Consider the following 24,676-nt stretch of genomic DNA (forward strand, 5'->3'; position numbering starts at 1 on the left):
CAACTACAGAGGTATAAAGTTGATCAGCCACAGCATGAAGATTTGGGAAAGAGTAATAGAAGCTAGGTTAAGAGGAGAGGTGATGATTAGCGAGCAGTAGTATGGTTTCATGCCACGAAAGAGCACCACAGATGTGATGTTTGCTTTGAGAATGTTGATGGAGAAGTATAGAGAAGGCCAGAAAGAGTTGCATTGTGTCTTTGTAGATTTAGAGAAAGCTTATGACAGAGTGCCGAGAGAGGAGGTGTGGTATTGTATGAGGAAGTCAGGAGTTGCAGAGAAGTATGTAGGAGTGGTGCAGGATACGTATGAGGGAAGTGTGACAATGGTGAGGTGTGTGGTTGGAATGACAGATGGGTTCAAGGTGGAGGTGGGATTACATCAAGGATCGGCTCTGAGCCCTTTCTTGTTTGCAATGGTGATGGACAGGTTGACGGACAAGATCAGGCAGGAGTCTCCGTGGACGATGATGTTCGCGGATGACATTGTGATCTGTAGCGAGAGTAGGGTGCAGGTTGAGGAGAGCCTGGAGAGGTGGAGGTATGCACTGGAGAGAAGAGGAATGAAAGTCAGTAGGAGCAAGACGGAATACCTATGCGTGAATGAGAGAGAGTACAGTGGAATGGTGAGGTTGCAAGGAGTGGAGGTGACAAAGGCATTTGAGTTTAAATACTTGGGGTCAACTGTCCAAAGTAACGGGGAGTGCAGTAGAGAGGTGAAGAAGAGAGTGCAGGCAGGGTGGAGTGGGTGGAGAAGTGTGTCAGGAGTGATTTGTGACAGAAGGGTACCAGCAAGAGTTAAAGGCAAGGTTTACAAGATGGTTGTGAGACCAGCTATGTTATATGGTTTGGAGACAGTGGCACTGATGGAAAGACAGGAGGTGGAGCTGGAGGTGGCAGAGTTGAAGATGCTAAGATTTTCACTGGGAGTAACGAAGAAGGACAGGATTAGGAACGATTATATTAGAGGGACAGCTCAGGTTGGACGGTTTGGAGACAAAGCAAGAAAGGCAAGATTGGGATGTTTTGGACATGTGTGGAGGAGAGATGCTGAGTATATTGGGAGAAGGATGCTGAATATGGAGCTGCCAGGGAAGAGGAGAAGAGGAAGGCCAAAGAGGAGGTTTATGGATGTGGTGAGGGAGGACATGCAGGTGGCTGGTGTGACAGAGGAAGACGCAGAAGACAGGAAGAAATGGAAACGGATGATCCGCTGTGGCGCCCCCTAACGGGAGCAGCCGAAACTAGTAGTAGTAGTAGATAAAGAAAAACATTATCTTTGAAAATAATGATAATAAAAACCCATTGAATAAAACAAGGTAGTCTGTTTAACAGCTTTTACATAAAATTATGTTTTCAATATATTTTAGATGAAATTGTCACATTTAAATAGAAAAATGTAAATACATTTGTAAATGAATGACTTATGGTATTTAAATAGCATACAAATGAAAATAAACTGTAGTCTATTGAGACTATCCACCTCATAGTGAAAAAATAACCATTTCAACATTTCAATAACTGCATTAACTATCGAAGTGGTCTAATTTTAGAGCGGTCTTGAAACAAATCTGACTGAGTGAGAATGTATATTGACATTCAAAAGTCTAGACCTCGAATGTAAGACGACCCCCACTTTTTCATACGTATTTCCAGGGTAAAAACCCCGTCTTATATTCAGAACAATACGGTAGCTACCTATCATACATCACATATATCATATATCAGAATATTCTATTACTGTTAAGCCAACTATGAACATTAAAATACGTCAAACCATGTGTCCTGTATCATAGCTACATGTATGACGTTTTCAGCAACAAAAAAGGCGTGGAAATCAGTTTGGTATTCAGCGAGTTATGATTGATTAACTGCGCTGACAGTTCATTGCGCCTGCCAAACACATTACACTGAGTGGAGCGGGTGACCGGTCCAAGATGGCGGCCCCACGGCTCGTCAGCGCCAATAGGCAGCAGCGGTCGATGCGGCGTCTACTCTTTATATGTCTATGACATCAGAATCTGTAGAGCATTAGTAAGAATACGAGCAGGAGGCAATGAGATCCAGCAGGGGGCAGCACTGACAACCTGGGAGAAAACCTTCAGGTGAAAGCGACACACACTGAACTGCCACCAAAACAACCAACGAGGAAGAAGCGTCACTTCCTGCATCAGCTGGTTGGAACCAGAACACGCCCTGTTAAAAAAGACCAACGATAAGAAAAGTGGTGAAGAGTGAAGAGACTGAAATACAACCAAACAAGTCTGGCCCACTTCAAGTACTGATGACACCCAACTTAACTATTGTTTCTTCAACTATCTATAAGTACTAATGTGTACAGTGTACTGTCTATAAGTACTGATATGTATAGTGTACTGTATATTTATATGTATAGTGTATGGTCTATATGTACTGATATAGTGTAGTGATATAGAGTGTACTGCTTATATGTGTTTGTATTATAATGTAGTGATGTAGTATACTGCGTATATATAGTGGTATTATAGTGTACTGTGTATATGTAGTGATATTATAGTGTAGTGTGTATATGTAGTGGTATTATAGTGTAGTGGTATTATAGTGTATTGTGTATATGTGGACTGATGTGAACCAGTGTAAACCTGGTCTGGACTGATCTAGTGTTACTGACCTCTGACCTTCCTCTTGTAGTAGATCAGACCTGCCAAAGACAAAATCAAACCCAGAAGCATACCTGACGCTCCGGTGGCGATCTTGTTTCTGTCTGATTGTGGCATGGAGGGATCTGGAGAGACAGACACATGTCTCTATCTATAGACACATCTGCATGTTGACCTGTCTCTCTATGTCTTCATCACCTATCCATGGACAGAGACACACATAGATACTCACTCCAGTCCACTTTCTTAGGAGAGGGGAAACTGGCGTGTTCCACCATGCAGGTGATCTTCTCTCCAGACCTGAGATGTTATAAGTGAAGAAGAAGAAAACACAGGAAATAAACAACATATCAACAATAAATAAGACGTGATGTGATTGGATGAGGTAAGTTTGTACTTTCCTGTCTGTCTGCACAGAAACTAGTCGAGTCTGATACTAAAGATCAGCCCAGTTTAAAACACGGTATTAATACACAATAAATAGTCTGTCGTCCATCTGGGATCTCACCTGTAAAGAGCCACGCATCCCACCTTAAATATACAGCTGGTGTCTACAGAGCAGACGCTGAGGAGACACGTTCCACCTTAAACCATCACTTTGTTCTTTGTTGTCCAGTCATTATGTGTGTGTGTGTGTGTGTGTGTGTGTGTGTGTGTGTGCGCGCGCGAGTGTGTAGTGTTAAAGTGTTGTGTATGTATTTGGACCGGTCCATTCGGTACTGAGTCTAAGTGTTCTGACCTGGGCGTGTACTCCAGGTGGGAGTGGATCTGGTAGTACCAATCACCATTTGCCAGCTCATAGGTGGAAGTGACGTCAGAGGTCACCGGCTGTCCGTCTCTCAGCCAGGTGACACTGATGTATTTGGGGTAGAAGTTGTAGACACTGCACATCAGCATGGCCGGATGTCGGCCACTAGGGGGCGTCACTGAAGTCAGTCTCACACTGGGCTCAGCTGGTAAAGAATTATTTTGTTATCATCATCATCATCATCATCATCATCATCGTCATCGTCATCATCATCAGGACTTGAAATTAACTTTTTGAATCAATGTCAAATGTGTAGGGTTGCTAATCCTCAGAGTATATAATGTTTGGGGCCACATGGTGGCACAGTGGTTAGCGAGGTCGTCCCCCAGCAGAAAGGTCGTGGGTTGGAATCCCGGGGTAGTCCAACCTTGGCGGTTGTACTGATGTGTCGTAGGTTACTTTACATTGTTACGACAGCGGCCCCCAGAGCAGTTACCATAAACTGATTTACGGCAGTGCCTAGCAGAGCTGAAATGAAGCATGTTAAACGGCTCTTCTGCGGTGAGTCGTCTCAGTCCAGCCCTCCGCATTGAGGACTAGACTCTGTTATAGCCGGACCTCAAACAGGACTCATGAAAACCCGGCACGTTACTGTAACATGAGACTCATCCTAGATCTGCTGGATGATGCAGATGCAGTAAATTCTGAAGCACTTATTTTGTTCCTAGACTTCTATGAGGCCTTTGACACGATTGAACTCACGGTTCTGTTACAGTCCGTCGAGGCGTTGGGCTTTGGGAATAACTTTGTTGGCATTGTCAATATGTTTTACAAAGATATGAATAGTTCTGTTATGATGAACTTTAACAGCTGTAAAAGAGTCCAGATGAACGGAGGGCTCCGCCAAGGCTGCCCTGTTCCTCCTCCCTTATTTATTTGAGGGGCTGAATTCTTATCAGTTAATATCGTGAATGATGGACGTTTGGAAGGAATGTCGGGTTTTGGTGGAGAGTTAAAAATCTCACAACTGGCAGACGACACCACTTTGTTTTGAAGGACAAGAAGCACGTGAGGATCTCTGTTACCTCAGGTGACCAGTGTTCCAGGGCCTCGGACCTGCGACTAAATGTGTGCACATGTGGAATGTTGTCTGTGCGTGATTGTAGCGATTGTGTAGTTGGAAACATCCGGTAAAAGAGTCCGTTGTGGTGACCCACATCTATATAACTAGAGACATTCACCTAAGAGATAATGCACTTCCGCTTCCGGTACACAGTTCAGTGTCGTTGTCGAACGTATGACATGCTAAGTTGGAGCTAGTAAACTACCTCGACTACGTCTACTCTCACGTCTCCTGTCTCGTTGTTTTCTAACTCCACATTGGTGACCCCGACGTGATCGAACTACTAATACGAGTATGTCTGACAACGACGACGCCGGTGCTAACAACATGGCTATTGCTAACGCTAGCATGTACACCGCTACTGTGAAGCTACCCGACTTTTGGCAGCATAATCCACGGCCGTGGTTTCAACATGTGGAAGCCCAGTTCCAGCTGAGAGGGATGACGCAGGATGCAACGCAGTACTTCCACGTAGTGGCGGCGTTAGACGCATCGACAACGGCGCGAGCAATGACACTGTTGGAAGCTCCGCCAGCTGCTGGCAAGTACGACGCTATAAAGACATTCCTCCTGAAACTATTTGAACTGTCGGAGCTGGAGAAGGCAGACCGTTTACTGTCCCCTAATGGCCTCGGCGACGGCAAACCGTCTGAGTTGATGGAACAAATGCTGTCTGTGCTGGGATCGGCTGATCCGGCCTTTCTTTTCACACACATTTTTCTGAGGCGGCTCCCCGCACCTGTACGCACAGCACTGGCCAGTTCTCCTCTCGCCGCCTCCAAGGACTACCGTTCTCTGGCTGCTGAAGCAGACAGGGTTTTCCTGGCCAACCGGCAACAGTTTGTGCATGCCCTGCTACCCCACCAGACCGCCCCACCACCACCTGTGTACGACTATATGGACACCGCGGCTGCGGTGACAGCCCGCCGCCAACCTGACGACGGGCTCTGTTATTACCATGCCAGGTTTGGGGCAAAAGCAAAACGGTGTCGCAAACCCTGCAGTTACAGGGTTCAGGGAAACGCCAAGGCCGGCGCTCGTTAACGGCTATGGGCGCCGACCGTGACTGCAAGCTGTTGTTCATCAGAGACTCCTTCTCGGGCCGGCGGCTGCTGGTTGACTCTGGCGCTCAACGCAGCATACAGTCCATGGGCCAGACGATATTTCGGTACACTCAAGGTGGCAAAACGTACTTATAATTTTTGAAAGGATCCATGTCTGTAGATGATATTTTGGTATGATAACCATTCCTGAGTGGCAGCTGTATCACAGTTATCAGCTCATGAAGTTAACCACCCGCTAAACTAAATTGCATTTTAGACGCTGGTGCATATCCTGGTTTAGCCTCATGGTCAGGACATTTTCCAATGTTCTATAATATTGTCTTTGGTATCATTTTAAAGGGGACCTTCTTAGCTTTCATTCAAGCCCTGTTGTGGATATTTCTCACAAATATAGAGGTCACTTGAGCTCTTCAACCCGTCAATAACACACATCTTTCTGCAATTTTCGCCTAAACTATATACTTTCTTTTAGCCCTGTGGCATCTAGGAATATCAGGGACACAAAACACAAAAACTGGAATACTCACAGGACTGTAAAGATTCAGGAAATGTATAATATACCCATACTATTTCATTGTGTGAGGTGATTGTGAGCCTTAAATGAGAACTAGACCAAAGCCAGTTAGGTCACAAACTGGTCTCTATACATTTGTTTAAATACACAATCAAAATACATGATAAAAAGGAATACCATAGCGAGGTAATGAACTATTTTAATATCTTAAACAACATTGACATTTACATATACTTAGTCAATGATACATGTAATCCCATATCATTAGTGGGTATATGTAATGGTAATGGGTAGGGTAATGGGTATATGTGAATATGGTTACATTATTGTTATCAAGCTCTGGGTAACCAAGTCCAGAATCAACATCCTGTGCATCAATAGACTACTACCACAGTAATACCATCAGAATCATCACACTGTCATTCATCAAACTGCTCGTTTCTCTCATCATCTGACTCCCCAAGTTCAAAGTCCAGTTCTGGACCATCCTGCTGTTTTTGGTTACTGCAGGTCTGTAACCTGCACATGTCTGTGCATGGAAGTCCATTTGACAGGCACATGCAGCTTGGCATTTTGCATGAATGCACACACTTGCATGTTAGCATTTCCAAGACCACATCTGGTGCAGGTGGGGAGCGCATCCAGTAAATGGCCAGCTTGCCTTCATCGTCTGTCCATCCATACTCAGTAGGGCTTGGCACCACAGGGTTAGCCTGCAGACAGCACTTCCATATTGCTGCCTGATAGTTGGCTCGTTGAACATGCATAAAGAGACAGTCTCTACATGGTGGCAGCTGGCTGGACTCAACCTCTCCCCTTTTGGTGCAGAAGAGCTGGTAACGCAGTTTGTTCACCTCAGCAGTGCTGCTATTAGCAACATACATCCGACAGGTGAACTGCTCAATTTTCTGGAACAGCTCATCACTCACATTCCATGTCTGTCCCAGTTGACTAAAAGTCTCTTGGCAGGAAGTGTGCTTTCTCACTATCTTCAGGGCATTCAGCTTCCCTCGACCAGCGAATGCACTGACAGTGTCGCAGCCTGTGAAGGCATGTAAGCCAATTAGGCTGTCACAGATGCTGTCTCCAAGTGAACTTGCCAGTTTGGTGATGTCGACAAACCGTGTGCGGTTCTGAGTCCCACACTTCTGGTAGATGGGACAGGTGATGTCCTTCTGGAAGCCAAGACAAAGCACCATGACATCAGTGTCCTCAGCTGTGATGATAACTGACTTTGAGCCCGCATTTGCTGCATGCAATGCATGCAGGAGCAGACGGGTGTCAGCTTCTTCATGTGTGGAGTGCAGTTCTGCTGCTTCCTCACACCCATCTTCTGTCAACTTGTAGCAGGTTTCCTCACAGGTCATGTACAACACCTTGCCATGCAGCATAGCTCTGTATCGTGGGAGTTTCCACTCTTCCACCAGAAACTTGATGAGACTGGTCTTGTTGGAGGAACTGCACAGAAATGTTCTCCACTGCTGGACGTTGTGTCCCCCTGCAAGATTCTTGTACTGGAGAGTGATGTCTCCACCCCGGTTCAGTCGTTCAGCATCTTTGATCGAAGTCTGGTGATAGACATCAAAAACAACATCAATCCTCCCACTCTGTGCTCCCTCATGGAGGACCTGGGTCAAGGCTGACTCTGCCACCTGTGCAAAGGTTTTGTTGTTGCCATTCATTTTTTGGACCAGGCTCATCCCATCAATGATGGAAGTAGATGGGATTGGGATGTCTTCTGCAGGAGATACATTCTTTTCAAGCTCTCTGGCAAGTGCAGCCTTGTTTGTTTTTCGTAAGGACCCATCAGCATTTGCCAGTGCCCATGGTAGTGGGCCCAATGGGTAGGCAAGGACATCCTTCAGATTCACCTTCCTGCTTTCAGCCACCAGGATCATGTGACTGAAAAGGTTTCTATCTGCCTTCAGAACCACATCCTGTGCTTTCTTTCCATGAGCTTGTTTTGTGCTGACATTGGAGAATGTTTTCAGACTTTGCTTGGTCATCTTGTCGTGGAATTTCACAGGTGGTGGGTCTGCATCTTACCTTGTTTGCTGGAATGCTTGGTAGGCCTCTTCTCCTTTCTCAAGAGCTCTCAAGAGATCTATGGTCACATCAGGTGGAGCCATGTTGCCAGTGGAGAGGTTAACCAAATCAATCTCATCAGGGGACATAGGATTGAGCCAGTTATTCTCCATAAGGTCCATGAGAGACTGGACATCTGCTTCATCTCTCTTGATCCTTGGACTCTGTAGATCTGGATGAGACCATTTGCACCTGCCTTGACCTGTCAGGTCTCTCAGCTGTCTGAGGTACATGCTTCTATACTCAGCTGTGAGATAATATTTGGTCACAGCTCCTGGCTTCAATCTGAATCCCTTTGTCCCTCCAGCTGTTTGGGTGTCTTTGTTCACCGTTTCTTCTATAGCTTGGTCAACAGGGATTCGGCCAAAGGGATTGGTGGAGCCCAGTTGGACTGAGAAGCCTCCTTCCATGAATTCTGTGTACACATCTGGGTGTGTGATGGGCAGCTCAGACATCTGGGCGTAGTAGTAGGGGAGGTAGCGTGCATAATTCATCCTGTCATAAGCAAAGCACCATGGGATCATTGCTCGAATGCTAGCCAAGTGTAGCATCCAGTCTCCCTCTCTGGATGCTCGGATGAGCCCCAACAAGATTTCAACCATGTCCAAATAGGACATCCAGAAGTTCGAGAGGCTGCCGTTTCCACCTCTAAGGAACTCACGGTAGACTTCAAATAGATCCATGATGCGTGTACAAGAGCTGTTCTCGTGGACCTCCTTCAAAGCATGTTGTGAGACTTCTTTCCCAAGGCTGTCAATGGTCTTCAGTGTCTCATTCAGGTGAACCATGTCATTCCTGTGAGTTTCTTCCAACCAGGACAGGAAACCATTCAAGGTCAGTCGCATGAGAGCCTCATACAGGAGCTTGTGTAGTCGCACTGCCCTGTTGTACTTGCGGCCATCCATAACACCAGCAATTGAGCCTTCTGCAATCATGCCAGACTCAATGCAGAGGTATTTGAGTCCAGCATCTTGGAAACGCTTTCCTATTATTGCCAGCAGTGTGCAGATGGTGTGGAATACCCCAAGCCTAACGATGATATCATGGAACTTGTCATGGTGTTTCCATGTCATCTCGACAGCCTTCGCATACAGGGCTTGGTCAAAGACACAGACAATCTTCCTCAGGCCTAAGCACTGCATGATGCTCAGTGACTGGTTAAGCACCTCGTTGACAGTAGACATTTGTGTCGCTGGAGCATTGATGGTAGGCAGATAGCCTATATTGTCGGGGATGACCGTCATCTCTCCTCGAGTCAGGATGTTGAAGCCTGTCCAGCTGCTGACTGACTGTTCTTCTTGTTGTGACATGCGTGCTAGGACCCAAAGAAGGTTTTTCTCTCTGGCAAGCTTAGTATTGGCTGCAGTATCGCCATCTGACTTTTTGCTTTGTGGTGGCCCTACCCGTTGTCCAGCATTGTAAGTTGGTAACATTGGTGGGGGTCCATCAATGCTTCTCTTCTTTGTTTTGGGAACAGTGGGCATGGGTTGGACAGGAAGTGGGTTGACTGGCTTTGCTTGCACAGCAATCCCATTGACTCTGTGAGATGTTCCCTCACCACTGACAGTTTCTTCAAGACGGTCGATATTGTCCCAGGCTAAAGTTGTGAATATGCCAGGATGGATGTTAGCTGGAAGGGCAATGCCACTCCCTGATGATGAGAGTTTCTGGAGACACAGGCCAGTGTTGATCTCTTCCATCTGTGAATAGGACACACTGTGACCAAGTCGGTTGAGGATGTTTATCAACTCTACATTTCCTGTCAACGATCTGACACTGAATGGCAGAACAATGTGCTTGGAAGGCTTGGTATTTCCACATGTCACTGCATATACTATGTCATGGCCAAATGACTGCAGAAGGCACTGCACTCTCTGGGATGCATGATCAGGATCATTTGAGCCTGTGAGTAGAGAGTACAGGAAGATAATGAGCGACTCCGGAATGGTAGGACATTCTGCTTCTGGTTTGACTTCAGGCGGCCAGGTTTGAGGAACATCTTGACTTTTAATGTCTGCTCTCAATTTGATGGCTGCTTTGGCTATAACATCTTGTGCACTGACACTCTTCAGGGTCTGCAGCTCCCTTTTGAGAGACTGATTTTCTTTGGCAAGTTCCCTCATGGACAAGTTATCGGGATAGAGGAGGAATTTTCCTTTCTCATCAGGGAATATCTGCAAGGCTCCAGCAAACTCACTCTCCAGGTTTCGCCTTATGTGCTTCTTGGTTGATTCCTTGACTTGGGCAATGCCTTGGGAGTTCATTGAAGCTACCAGTCTAGAAGAGAGATCAGTCATTGTCATCACTTGAGGATTGCCAAAAAGCTCCATCCTGATGAAGAGCAACAGCTCATTGTATGCCTTATTCACAGCAGCTTCATACTGGGCTGCAGCATCATCATCTTCATTGCTGGCAACCTCTCCTTTGGAAACCTCTTCTTTGGTGTAAAGTCTATAGCATGACCTGTGGTAGTGCCCTTCAGCTGCTACAAGGTCTCTACTCACAATGGCAAGGATTCTGCTGTCCCTTTTCTTTGTGGCTGCACTCCTGATCTTTGCATCAGCTCGCAGTTCTCGACACTGCACCAGTACTTTTCTCGTATTCTGTCTCTTGGAATATTTGCTGTTTTTCTGACAAAATATGCACTCTGCATCATAAGTCCTAGATGTACTTGGAGCATGTCGAGCTACTCTCTTAGATTGTTTCTCTTCAGCAGAGACACAACTTTTCTTTTCTTTTGCAAGGAGGCCATCAAGAATTTGCTTCATAATGAAGATACTGCGACACTTTCTGTGGTAGTAGATTGCTGTAATCTGTCCCTCAGGAATGTCTTTTGCCAGTTTCAAAACTGGTGCATGATTTCGTATCTGAGCTGCCCTGAGCAGAGTTCTCCATGAGTCGACACTTTGTAGTGAAACCAGCTTATCTGTATCATCAGAACAGTGGATAATGCACTCCACCCGTGGGCGCTTTGGTATTGGGTAAAAACTTGCTTGTTCACCAGTGGCCATATTCAGTCAGTTTTCACCTGACACATACAAACAAATACATGTAACTTAGGTGTATGAACACTACTAAAACAAAGTTTACTTTGCTTCACCGGCGTCATATTACCATTATTTATCTTACATAGCCACAAATAGATACATTACCTAGTTGCTATGCAACAGCTGTATTTTGTCCACATGAGGCCGCTAAAATCAACACAAGATGAAAGATCCTCGTAGCCACTTTAACTAATCATATTAACATATACATTAAAAGAACATGCTAACATTATGGGAAATTAGCTTACAATCTTCTCCAGAGTGAGACAAGAAGATAGATACCAGTTTCCTCTATATGTGTTTAGTAGAAAGCTATCTGGCTGCACGTTAGCCTAGCTTAGCACAATGAATGGAAGTACACAGTACTGGTTATCCTTGGTTGTTGGCCAACTAAGAACTGTCCCAGAGTTTAAGCTAGGCTAATCAGTACCAGGGGTGTTGAAATGCTATATTTGTAAAAATCTGGGCAAATACACAATCGTGAGAGGCACAGAAACAGGTTTCCTGAAAGAAAAATGAAATAGCTGCTCATTTGGAAAGGTTATCATGTATTATTTTACTTCTGTTAGTGTACCAAATAAAATGGCACCAGTGAAGTTGTGTCACCTTGGGTGATATCGATATCTGGTCTGACCCATGTACTAACTGGCTTTGGTCTAGTTAGTTTCTTAGTAATAATGCCCTTCTAATTTAAGGTTCACAATCACCTCACACAATGAAATAGTATGGGTATATTATACATTTCCTGAATCTTTACAGTCCTGTGAGTATTCCAGTGTTTGTGTTTTGTGTCCCTGATATTCCTAGATGCCACAGGGCTAAAAGAAAGTATATAGTTTAGGCGAACATTGCAGAAAGATGTGTGTTATTGACGGGTTGAAGAGCTCAAGTGACCTCTATATTTGTGAGAAATATCCACAACAGGGCTTGAATGAAAGCTAAGAAGGTCCCCTTTAAAATGATACCAAAGACAATATTATAGAACATTGAAAAATGTCCTGACCATGAGGCTAAACCAGGATATGCACCAGCGTCTAAAATGCAATTTAGTTTAGCGGGTGGTTAACTTCATGAGCTGATAACTGTGATACAGCTGCCACTCAGGAATGGTTATCATACCAAAATATCATCTACAGACATGGATCCTTTCAAAAAGTATAAGTAAGTTTTGCCACCTTGAGTGTACCGAAATAGGAAATTTTGGGCTCTGGCCCATGGACTGTATGTCGGGGACTGTCTCACACCCTGATTGTGTTCTTCTGACGTAGTTGTGTAATTATACTGAACCTGATGTGTGTCCGTAATACTACACACCTGTTTTATGTACCATGTTCTATTGTTCATAATACACACACACACACACATAAACATACACACACAGACACACACACAGATACACAGACACACACAGACACACATACAGACGCACACAGAGACATACACACAGACACACACACACACACAGACAAACGCACACAGACACAAACACACACACAGACATACAGACACATGCACACACACACAGACAAAGACACACACACACGCACACACACACGCACACACATACGCACACACACAGACACACACTCACCCAGACACACAAACACACAAAGACACACACACAAAAACACACACACAGACACACATACAGACACACACACACACACACACACACACACACACAGACACACGCACACAGACACAGACACACACAAAGACATACAGGCACACGCACACACACACACAGACAGACACACACACGCACACACACGCACACACGCACAAACACACACAGACACACATACATACACACACAGACACACGCACACAGACACAGACACACACAAAGACATACAGACACACGCACACACACACACAGACAGACACACGCACACAGACACAGACACACACAAAGACATACACAAAGACATACAGACACACGCACACACACACACAGACAGACACACGCACACAGACACAGACACACACAAAGACATACAGACACACGCACACACACACACAGACAGACACACACACACAAACAAACACACAGACACACGCACACAGACACACACACGCACGCACGGGCGCGCGCGCGAACGGACACGCGCGCAGACGACACACAACTCCAACGGGCCCGCGCACAACTCACAAAGACGCACACAGCGTGACAAACACACAAACGCGCGCGCACATGCACGCGCACACACCGACACATACACAACTCACAGACGCACGCGCGCACACAACTCACAAACGCGCGCGCGCATTTACCCACACAGATACAAACAAACACACACACAGACCCACACACGGTGACAAACACACACACGCACGCACACACACACACGGTGACAAACACACACACAAACACACAAACGGACACGCGCGCGCGCAAACAGACACCCGCGCACACCGACACACAACTCAGAAGCGCGAGCACACACAACTCACAAACAGGCACGGTCACTTACATACACGCGCGCACACACACGCACACACACAAACACACACACACACACACAAACACACACAAACACACACACGGACACACACGCGCGCAAACAAAAACGCGCGCGCAGAGACACGCGCGCACACCGATACACACAACTCGCAGACGCGCGCGCGCACACAACTCACAAACACGCGCGCTCACTTACACACACGAATACATGCATGTATAACAATAGTACTACTAATAATAGTAGTAACAGTAGTAGTAATAGTCATAAGAATAGCACTACTAATAGTAGTAGTAACAGTAGTAGTAATAGTCATAATACTAGTACTGCTAATAGTAGTAGTAACTGTGGTAGTAATAGTCATAATAATAGTACTACTAATAGTAGTAGTAAGAGTAGTAGTAATAGTCATAATAATAATACTGCTATTAGTAGTAGTAACAGTAGTAGTAGTAGTCTTAGCAATAGTTCTGTTAATAGTAGAAGTAACAGTAGTAGTAATAGTCATAATAATAGCACTGCTAATAGTAGTAGTAACAGTAGTAGTAATAGTCATAATAATAGTACTACTAATAGTAGTAGTAACATTAGTAGTAATAGTCATAATCATAGTACTACTAATAGTAGTAGTAACAGTAGTAGTAATAGTCATAATAATAGTACTACTAATAGTATTAGTAACAGTAGTAGTAATAGTCATAATAACAGTACTACTAATAATAGTAGTAACAGTAGTAGTAATAGTCATAAAAATAGTACTACTAATAATAGTAACAGTAGTAGTAGTAGTCATAACAATAGTACTACTAATAGTAGTAGTAACAGTAGTAGTAATAGTCATAATAACAGTACTACTAATAGTAGTAGTAACAGTAGTAGTAATAGTCATAATAACAGTACTACTAATAGTAGTAGTAACAGTAGTAGTAATAGTCATAAAAACAGTACTGCTAATAGTAGTAGTAAAAGTAGTAGTAATAGTCATAATAATAGTACTATTAATAGTAGTAGTAACAGTAGTAGTAGTAGTCATAACAATAGTACTACTAATAGTAGTAGTAACATTAGTAGTAATAGTCATAATCATAGTACTACTAATAGTAGTAGTAACAGTAGTAGTAATAGTCATAATAATAGTACTGCTAATAGTAGTGGTAACAGTAGTAGTAATAGTCATAATAACAGTACTGCTAATAGTAGTGGTAACAGTAGTAGTAATAGTCATAATAACAGTACTGCTAATAGTAGTAGTAACTGTAGTAGTAGTAGTCATAACAATAGAACTGCTAATAGTAGTAGTAACAGTAGTAGTAATAGTCATAAAAATAGTACTACTAATAGTATTAGTAACAGTAGTAGTAATAGTCATAATAACAGTACTACTAATAATAGTAGTAACAGTAGTAGTAATAGTCATAAAAATAGTACTACTAAAAATAGTAGTAACAGTAGTAGTAATAGTCATAATAATAGTACTACTAATAGTAGTAGTAACAGTAGTAGTAATAGTCATAATAACAGTACTACTAATAGTAGTAGTAACAGTAGTAGTAATAGTCATAATAACAGTACTACTAATAGTAGTAGTAACAGTAGTAGTAATAGTCATAAAAACAGTACTACTAATAGTAGTAGTAACAGTAGTAGTAATAGTACTACTAATAGTAGTGGTAACAGTAGCAGAAATAATAGTCATAATAATAGTACTACTAATAGTAGTAGTAACAGTAGTAGTAATAGTCATAATAACAGTACTACTAATAGTAGTAGTAACAGTAGTAGTCATAGCCATAATAATGGTACTACTAATAGTAGTAGTAACAGTAGTAGTAATAGTCATAATAACAGTACTACTAATAGTAGAAGTAACAGTAGTAGTAATAGTCATAATAACAGTACTACTAATAGTAGTAGTAACAGTAGTAGTAATAGTCATAATAACAGTACTACAAATAGTAGTAGTAACAGTAGTAGTAATAGTCATCATAGCAGAGCAGCTCACCTGTCTTATCCAGTGTTTTTCGGTACCATATCTTTATATTATGTTTGCAGAACGTCTCTTTCTGAGCTCTCAGCTGTGCCAGAATTGCAGGATCGTTGTTCCAGCGCTCTGCGTTATAGATACCATGATCATCATATCCAACATACTTCCCCACAGTGCTGTTAAACCTGAGATATTCTATCTTATTGAAATACAGAGAGTATATGTACTCTATGTCAGGAAGCTCAGAGGAGGTGAACACACATGTCTCCATGCCATACCGCAAAAACGCATCTGGAACAGAAAGAGAAACAGGTTCAAGTTACTTAGTTGAATTGTTTTAAAGACAATAATTAAAACCTCTTTTCTAACAACACAGCAGAGTCCATCCAACAGAGACTGATTTACATATTTTATCTCACCTGCTCCACAGAAACCCACGACCAGGAGGGAGCAACACACAACAAGGCAGCATGAAGCCATGTGTCTGTCTTGCTGATGAACACAATAAACTGTCCTCCTTTACAGACTGACTGGTGTGGACTGCCCCCTGGACATAAACCAGTCCACCACCCAATCACCTCACTGGGCTGGCTAGCTCTCCCAACATCAGCCAATAGAAAAAACAGAGGCCTGCCACGTCATCTGTTACCAGGTAGAGGGTAGAGCCTAATGCTGGAAAGGGACAGAAACTCACAGGTTCGAGCCTGTTCGGGGACTGAGAAGCTTTGGCCGGTGACAGAATGACAAGAGGACATGTGTTGTTAGTATAGCGCCCCCTAGCTGCAGGACACTCAACATGTACTCAATACACACTCAACATGTACACAATACACACTCAACATGTAGACAATACACACTCAACATGTACAAGAACACACACACACACACACACACACACAAGCCAAGCGCGAAGCAAGCCCAATAATAAAAGCGATGCATCAGTTTGACGCTGAATGGCGGAAATAGGTATAAATGTCCCAAACTCTTAGAGGGATTTATTCATGACGTCATGGACAACAGGGGGGACACGTCGCTGTTTTAGGAGAAGTCAAAGAGGGAGGGGCCTCAGTACGTTACTACAGCACGACTCTTTACACAGTACTTCCTGATCTGCGTCACATAACGCAATGGCGGCTCATCAGTATGTGTGTGTGTGTGTGTGTGTGTGTGTGTGTGTGTGTGTGTGTGTGTGTGTGTGTGTGTGTGTGTGATGGCAGCTCTCGGGGCCACATGTGTAGTTCGTGTTGTGTTAATGTTGTGTGTTGAGGCAGCAGTGCTGGGGCGTCGCTGCTGCAGGACTTCTTGTCAGGCTGAACAGCAGAGGGCGCTCCACAGAGCAGCTGTTAAATACAGGGCGGCCCGCTGGACTCTACCAACTACCCTCCATGTCATGGGGGGGTATTCTTAATGTAGATGTGTTGTGTGTGTGTTTAGAAGGTTGTGTTGTGGTTGTGTTGCCTTGGTTACTATCTAAATGTTAACTTGTTGAAGGATTGTGCTGTGTTTTGTTATTTGTAGTTTAGTTGGTAGAGTGTTGTTTGTGTGTTGCCCTTGTGTGTCAGAATGGTGGGACCAGCCAGTACATGTGCGCCCCCTTGTGTTCAGGTTGTTGGGTCAGTTTGGTGTGGTGAGTTTGTTATGTTCAGTGTGTTACTTGGGCATGATGTGAGTCCAGTTGTGTTTAGTTGACCTGTTGTGTGGAATGTGTGTATTCACTTAACAACTAGTGAGCACAGCAGCAACACTTCATTGTGTAACATCAGAGGATTCATCTATGGAGCACGTGGAGAGAAGATATGAAGATGTGTGCACCACTAAGTAAGTTTAATATAACACAATGAACACATGTAGGATGGAGCAACAAGAGGTGGGTGGAGAAACAGGACATGACACACGACGTGTGAGGTGTCTTGTTGTTAGAATAACACAATGAACAGATGTAGGGTGGAGCAACAAGAGGTGGGTGGAGCAGCATGACATGACACATGACGTGTGAGGTGTCTTGTTGTTAGAATAACACAATGAACAGATGTAGGATGGAGCAACAAGAGGTGGGTGGAGCAGCATGACATGACACACGACGTGTGAGGTGTCTTCTTAGAATAACACAATGAACAGATGTAGGATGGAGCAACAAGAGGTGGATGGAGCAACATGACATGACACATGACATGTGAGGTGTCTTGTTGTTAGAATAACACAATGAACAGATGTAGGATGGAGCAACGAGAGGTGGGTGGAGCAACATGACATGACACATGACGTGTGAGGTGTAGTGTTGTTAGAATAACACAATGAACATATGTAGGATGGAGCAACAAGAGGTGGGTGGAGCAACATTACATGACACATGACGTGTGAGGTGTGGTGTTGTTAGAATAACACAATGAACAGATGTAGGGCGGAGCAACAAGAGGTGGGTGGAGCAACATGACATGACACATGACGTGTGAGGTGTGGTGTTGTTAGAATAACACAATGAACAGATGTAGGATGGAACAACAAGAGGTGGGTGGAGCAGCATGACATGACACATGACGTGTGAGGTGTGGTGTTGTTAGAATAACACAATGAACAGATGTAGGATGGAGCAACAAGAGGTGGGTGGAGCAGCATGACATGACACATGACGTGTGAAGTGTCTTGTTGTTAAATAACACAATGAACAGATGTAGGATGGAGCAACAAGAGGTGGGTGGAGCAACATGACATGACACATGACGTGTGAGGTGTCTTGTTGTTAAATAACACAATGAACAGATGTAGGATGGAGCAACAAGAGGTGGATGGAGCAACATGACATGACACATGACGTGTGAGGTGTCTTGTTGTTAGAATAACACAATGAACAGATGTAGGATGGAGCAACAAGAGGTGGGTGGAGCAGCATGGCATGACATATGACGTGTGAGGTGTCTTGTTGTTAGACAAACACAATGAACAGATGTAGGATGGAGCAACAAGAGGTGGGTGGAGCAACATGACATGACACATGACGTGTCAGGTGGGTAAATAAAAACTTTATCTGAATAAGTGACCCGTGACTCCTCGTGTCTACCAGCACCAGACGATGCTGGATCAGCGGACTTTGCATCTGATCCGAGGAGCTGCTGGACGCGAGCCTGCAGATTGTGGAGGACCACAGATATTAAGAAGTGAGTTGTGGACTCGGGCCTCGTGCAGCGTTGTGAGCAGGTATCAGTACCTGATACAGGAGCCGTGTGGGATCCCTATATCCTGCACAGCATTTCTACGTCATACGTCATACGTCACCAACATGAATGTTATCAGCACATAAGCCCTGCTAGTTGGGTGTGAGATGGAAGAGAAGGAAGAATTCTGGAGGGAGCTGGATGACGTGGTGGAGAGGGTACCCAAGGAGGAGGGAGTGGTGATTGGAGCAGACTTCAGGAGGCATGTTGGTGAAGGGAACAGAGGTGATGAGGAGGGGATGGGTAGGTATGGTGTCAAGGAGAGGAATGTGGAAGGACAGATGGAGGTGGATTTTGTGAAAAGGATGGAAGTGGCTGTGGTGAATACATATTTCAGGAAGAGGGAGGAGCACAGGGTGACGTACAAGAGTGGAGGAAAGTGCACACAGGTGGACTATATCTGATGTAGGAGGCGCGATCTGAAAGGGGTTGGAGACTGCAAGGTGGTTGTGGAGTACAACATGTACTGCATATGTCCTCCGTATGTACTCTGTAGTTTTCTACTTCTCTGTGTGTATGAAACTTCCCACTCAATGCAGACACACATACCCATTGTTCTTATGTGCGCCCCCATGGGGTCACATAGCCACGTCATCATGATTGCTTCCCCTTTGCCGCGTCCCAGGAACTGGGACAGCAAAGGTAAGAGTAATGGACCTACAGACACTCACCAGGCAGAGAACCTGATTAACTCAGATGTTTTCCTGCATAGCTTTGTCAGACTACACCTTGGTTAGTGCAGGAAACATAGGGTATGACGCGACGGACTGTGCTATAAAAACCACTACCTCCAGCTCAGGGCAGAGCATATCCTCACAGACGAACCTCTGTGTGGCCTTATGTCTCTCCATCTGCAGATGCAATAAAGATTCTCTGTTTGCTGCAATGTTTGTGGGGTGATTGTTCTCCCCAGAGGTTGCTGGGGCAAGAGCCCATTTAAGGATAAAGGAAAATCCACAACAAATTTGGTGTCAGAAGTGGGATCTCAAGTCGCCCGCCAGACGGACAACCGGCTGACTGATCATCTCGGGACGAGGACATAGTCACCCATCTCCCAATAACCTCAGCAGGTTTGAGGAGAAGAAAGGGAGAGGCGGGTGGTCCGTTTGGTCAGTGTCGCTGAGACCCCTCAGCAAAACCAGGGGGGATTCATCACACGGGTAAGCAGAATTCTTTAAAGGAGGAAATGATCATTTAAAACGCGGACTATTGAAACCAGATGAGGACGTGCACTGACAATTAGACGGCTGTTCACCCTCGGTCTCACACTAATAGAAGTGGTCACCTGCTAGGATCAAGTGAACCCAGAAGAGAAAAAAAGGGAAACAAGGGCAGTAAACTGGCCCCGATAGATATGGAGGGTCCTATCTATCAGATAATGATAAGGAAATATGGTGAAGACTCGGTAAAACATGTTTTAGACTGGATACAGGGTCATGGGTTTCCTGTTGAAGGAACTTTGAGCAAGAATAAATTAATGGAAGTCCGACAGTCCATGGAAAAGGGAAGAGCGAAGGTCTTGGAAAGGAAACAGATTCCTACAACATGGTTAGAGTATATGGCAGAGCAAGAAAGAATTTTGGGAATGTGGGAGAAAGAGTGTGAAAGGAGGGAAAGAAAAAACTACAGAGGACTATGACGCACAACGACGACTCAGACAAAGACCCGTTCTCTCTCACACCTCTCCTAATCCATCTCTCTCACACCTCTCCTAATCCATCTCTCTCACACCTCTCCTAATCCATCTCTCTCACACCTCTCCTAATCCATCTCTCTCACACCTCTCCTAATCCATCTCTCTCACACCTCTCCTAATCCATCTCTGACACCCACCCCTCCACCATACTCACATGGCAGCCAACCTCTCTCTCCTTTTGTCTCTGGGACACCCCTCCGACGACTCCGGGTGCGTCCAGCAACCCGTCCAACAACGCGGCGCCACGAGACCGATCCTGGGACCACCACCGACACCCCGTCCAACACCACCACCACCACCACCCCAACCGCCACCAATTCTCTCTCCCCCGTCCACAGTGAGGGGACCATGGGAAACTCACCTCTGCAACCATTTCCTGGCCGGCCTGCAGGACGGAGTTAGGAAAGCCATAGAAACACACTGCGTAGGATACGGAAAGAGACGACTGGAAGACTTGCTGAGACATGCTGATCATGCTCACGATCAGATACAGAAAAAGGCAGAAGAACAAAAGGCAAGGCAGGCTCAGGACAAACATCGCGCCTCTCTCTCTCTCCTCCATGGTGCCGCAGCGGCTTCACCCCACCAACCTGGGCAACAGGGCAGACCCGGGGACCGTTCACGACGTCAGAACACGTGGCAACACGTCCAGCCCAGCGGCCCCCAACCGGGTGAGGACTGCTGCTTCACATGTGGCCAGCCCGGTCACTGGGCTAAAGACTGTCCACTCCATCGAGGGCATCAACAAGGGCGTGGCAGAGGCCGAGGATGGGGTCAGAGCAGACCACAAGGCGGAAGGGGACGGAGCAACGGACCTTACGACCAGCGGGCCCCACGGGGAGGCTCATACCGGGGCTCGGACTGACAGGCGACACGGGAGGAGGAGGAGGGGGTCCTGGACACATCTGCTGCCACATCAGGTCGTATGACTGCACAGACACAACCACATACACTGATTAGCAATGAAGACTCTGCTTTGCTGTTAGCTTCCCCAGTTGGACAGCATGTCTCTCATGAGCCAGCTTTCTGAAAACTGCCAATGATAACCTTGCGTCTTGGAAATGCTGAGCTGCCTTTCTTGTTGGACACGGGAGCCACACGAACGGTGGTGAGAACCGCCGATGGCCCGTCCACGGTACCACGGAGCGGCCAAACGGTCCTCTCCACTGTTGCGAGTGGTACGTGTGTCGCGGAGCCATTATCCGTCCCTGTGCGCCTCGCTTGCCTGGACGACAGCTCATCGACAAAATTGCCTGTTTAGATTTCTGATAACTGCCCATTTAATTAGCTGGGTAGAGATGGCATGATCCAACTGGGCATCTCTGTTGTTTCCACCCCATCAGGGCTGCACATCACTTCGCTACCAGCAGCGAATAGTTTTCTGCATACACATAACCCCGCCCTCCCTCTACGGGTCTACATGTGGGCTCCTACCGCCTCCCAATACACACAGCGGCTCTGCTCCCTTGCTCACACACCACAACAGGGGGCGCATCGACTTACATGACAGCGGACAACCTACACTGCACCGCTCATGTCACCCTCACATCCGACTCGAACTACGAACAGCGCTGGCGCAGCCAGGGAACACTAGAGCAGGGGATGAATTACGACATTTCTACTGGGCATCAGAATGGGGTTTCCTCACGTGCGCATTAGACACCGATCAGACTGCGCTGTTTTCGGTTGATGACGAGGTCCCGCACGTCTCCTTGGTAAAACCACGGGGTTCACAGTGGAATGTCTCCCACTGGTACTTATGTACATGCGCATGCGACAAAGACACTCCAGAGCAGGGCTTAGTCCTTCTGAGATTCTCATGGGACGGCCTCCGACCATGGGAACGGGCCCTGCACCGGGAGCTCTTCCCCAAACCGCTCTTTACGAGCATGATGTGCTGCAGTCCTGCTGTAATCTCTCCTCTGCTCTCTCCCAAGTCTCCCGACAGGTGGAGCTGCTCTCCCCACCCCAGCTGAGAAGGTTCTCCATTCCTACCTCCCCGGCGACTGGGTCATCATCCGGTGTTTCCGGAGAAAGACCTGGCGGTCCAACAGATGGGCAGGTCCATTCCAGGTGCTGTTGACGACGCAGACGGCCGTCAAGGTTGCTGAAAGAGCCACGTGGATACGCGCCACCCATTGCAGACCAGTCCCAGCTCCAACAGACGACACCTCCGTTGCTGACCCCGAAGGAGAGAATGCAGACCCCTCAAACCACTCCAGTTCCCCAGTGGCAGACTCAACAACGAGCCAAGAAGCGAAGTGCTCCATGGGGGCCCTTCAGGACTAGCCTACGGAGCCCTTGGGACCCCTTCCGGCAGTTATGGGAACTTTCGTTATTCTGATAAATGTCGATGGATATAACAATAGCAACCAAAACACATGTTTGTTATTGAAAGTGACTGATGTTATTTCTGAATATAAGGAAGTCTCTCATACTGACTTTATTCTGATTGGTGGAGACCTAAATTTGACGCCTGATGAATGGCAGGACACGTGCCCTTCTAGATACAGTACTAACCAGTATAATAATATTTATTTGATTGTATTGACTCCAAGGCTCTAAAAGATGTTTGGAGAGACAGGATTCCAGATGTTAGTCAATGTTCCTGGGTTAAACCAAACGGCAGTTGTAAATCCAGAACAGATGTATGGTTAGCAACATCCCACATTGTAAAGTATGTGTCAGACGTGTCAACTTCTAGCGCTCCCTTGACAGATCATTGTTTAATTCATCTGGTATTGAACCCAGAGAGCAGGACTAAATGTAACAAAGATTAGTGGCAGTTTAACGCAGACCTCCTAAAAGATGAGGCGTTTGTTAAATCTATCAAAGATTTATTACGGAGCATTAAGAAAGATAGGAGTATAACTAGCTGCAGTAGTAGATGGGGATTTTTTAAATGTAAAGTGAGAGAGTTTTCAATAAGTTTTAGTAAATCTAAATGTAGACAACAAAGAGAGTAAGAGGTGTAATTGGTACAAGACATAAGTGATTGCTGTAATAAGACATTAGTATCTGATGCTGATAAAAGCTATTATATTAGTCTACAGGCCAAGCTTGACAATGTATATCTTAAAAAAGCACAAGGTGCCTATATGAGATGTGGTGCTAAGTGGATAGAAGAAGGGGGGAGAAACACGGCTTATTTCAGGGGACTAGAAAAAGGGAGACAGCAGAGAAAGACTATTAACATGTCAGTGATCAGTGATGTTGAATGCACAGATCATAAAATGGTATCTGAAGAAGTGTATAGATTTTATTCTACACTGTGTGCGTCAGAATGCTCTGTTGACGACTCGGTCGCATTTCTAGAAAATGTGAAACCACAAATCCCCAAAATAGAGTTAACGTTTAGAGAGATTTGTGACTCCGAGATCCAAATGGGAGAATTAGACGATGCAGTTGAGAGGATAGCAGAAGGAAAAGCTCCAGGACTAGATGGTCTGACCTCCAATTTCTATAAATTCTTTTGGGAGGATATAAAAGGGATTTTATTTGCTGCTATAAATCACATGATTAGGAATAGGACAATAACTCCTACAATGAGACAGGGATTAGTCACACTTATACCCAAACATGGTAAAGACAAAATATATATTGACAATCTATAGGCCCTGGTACGCTGCTGACCACTGACCACAAAGGGTTCACACATGTGATGCTGACAGATTAAGGGACGGTATGACACAGAGGACACGTGACACCCAGTCTGGTTTTCTTAGAGACAGGTCTATACACAATAATATAAGATTGGTGTTAGACTTATTAGGTTATAGCCATTTAACTGAAGATGATGGAGTTATTTGGTTTTTGGACTTTTACAAGGCCTTTGACATGGTTGAACATTCATTCATTATACAAACACTGGAATATTTTGGTCTTGGGGAAAAGTTTATAAAGATAACTGAAATGTTATATGACGATATTAATGGTTCGGTTTCTCTGCCTTTTGGAACATCAAGGCGTTTTGAAGTTAAACGAGGAATTCGTCAAGGTTGTCCATGCTCCCCTTTATTATTTATTAGTGTGGCCGAATTATTAGATCCCCTTATAAAAAGCAGTTTAGACGTCCAACCGTTAAATGTTATGGGAAGGTCTTT

At 45.2% G+C, this 24,676-nt stretch overlaps 1 protein-coding gene across 1 annotated transcript; it reads right to left on the reverse strand.

Moving 5' to 3' along the window:
• Positions 1 to 2,169: 2,169 nt before the first annotated feature.
• LOC130127006 (DLA class II histocompatibility antigen, DR-1 beta chain-like) lies at positions 2,170 to 15,969 on the reverse strand (the record flags this gene model as incomplete). The annotated part of the gene is made up of 5 exons (XM_056296550.1): positions 2,170 to 2,195; positions 2,650 to 2,763; positions 2,871 to 2,938; positions 3,378 to 3,591; positions 15,684 to 15,969. Coding segments are annotated over 5 exons (708 nt in total), but the record flags the coding sequence as incomplete, so codon positions are not given.
• Between the last annotated feature and the right edge of the window lie 8,707 nt (positions 15,970 to 24,676).

Source organism: Lampris incognitus, chromosome 17 (genome assembly GCF_029633865.1).
Source record: "Lampris incognitus isolate fLamInc1 chromosome 17, fLamInc1.hap2, whole genome shotgun sequence".
In the NCBI taxonomy this organism is placed as follows: Eukaryota; Metazoa; Chordata; class Actinopteri; order Lampriformes; family Lampridae; genus Lampris; species Lampris incognitus.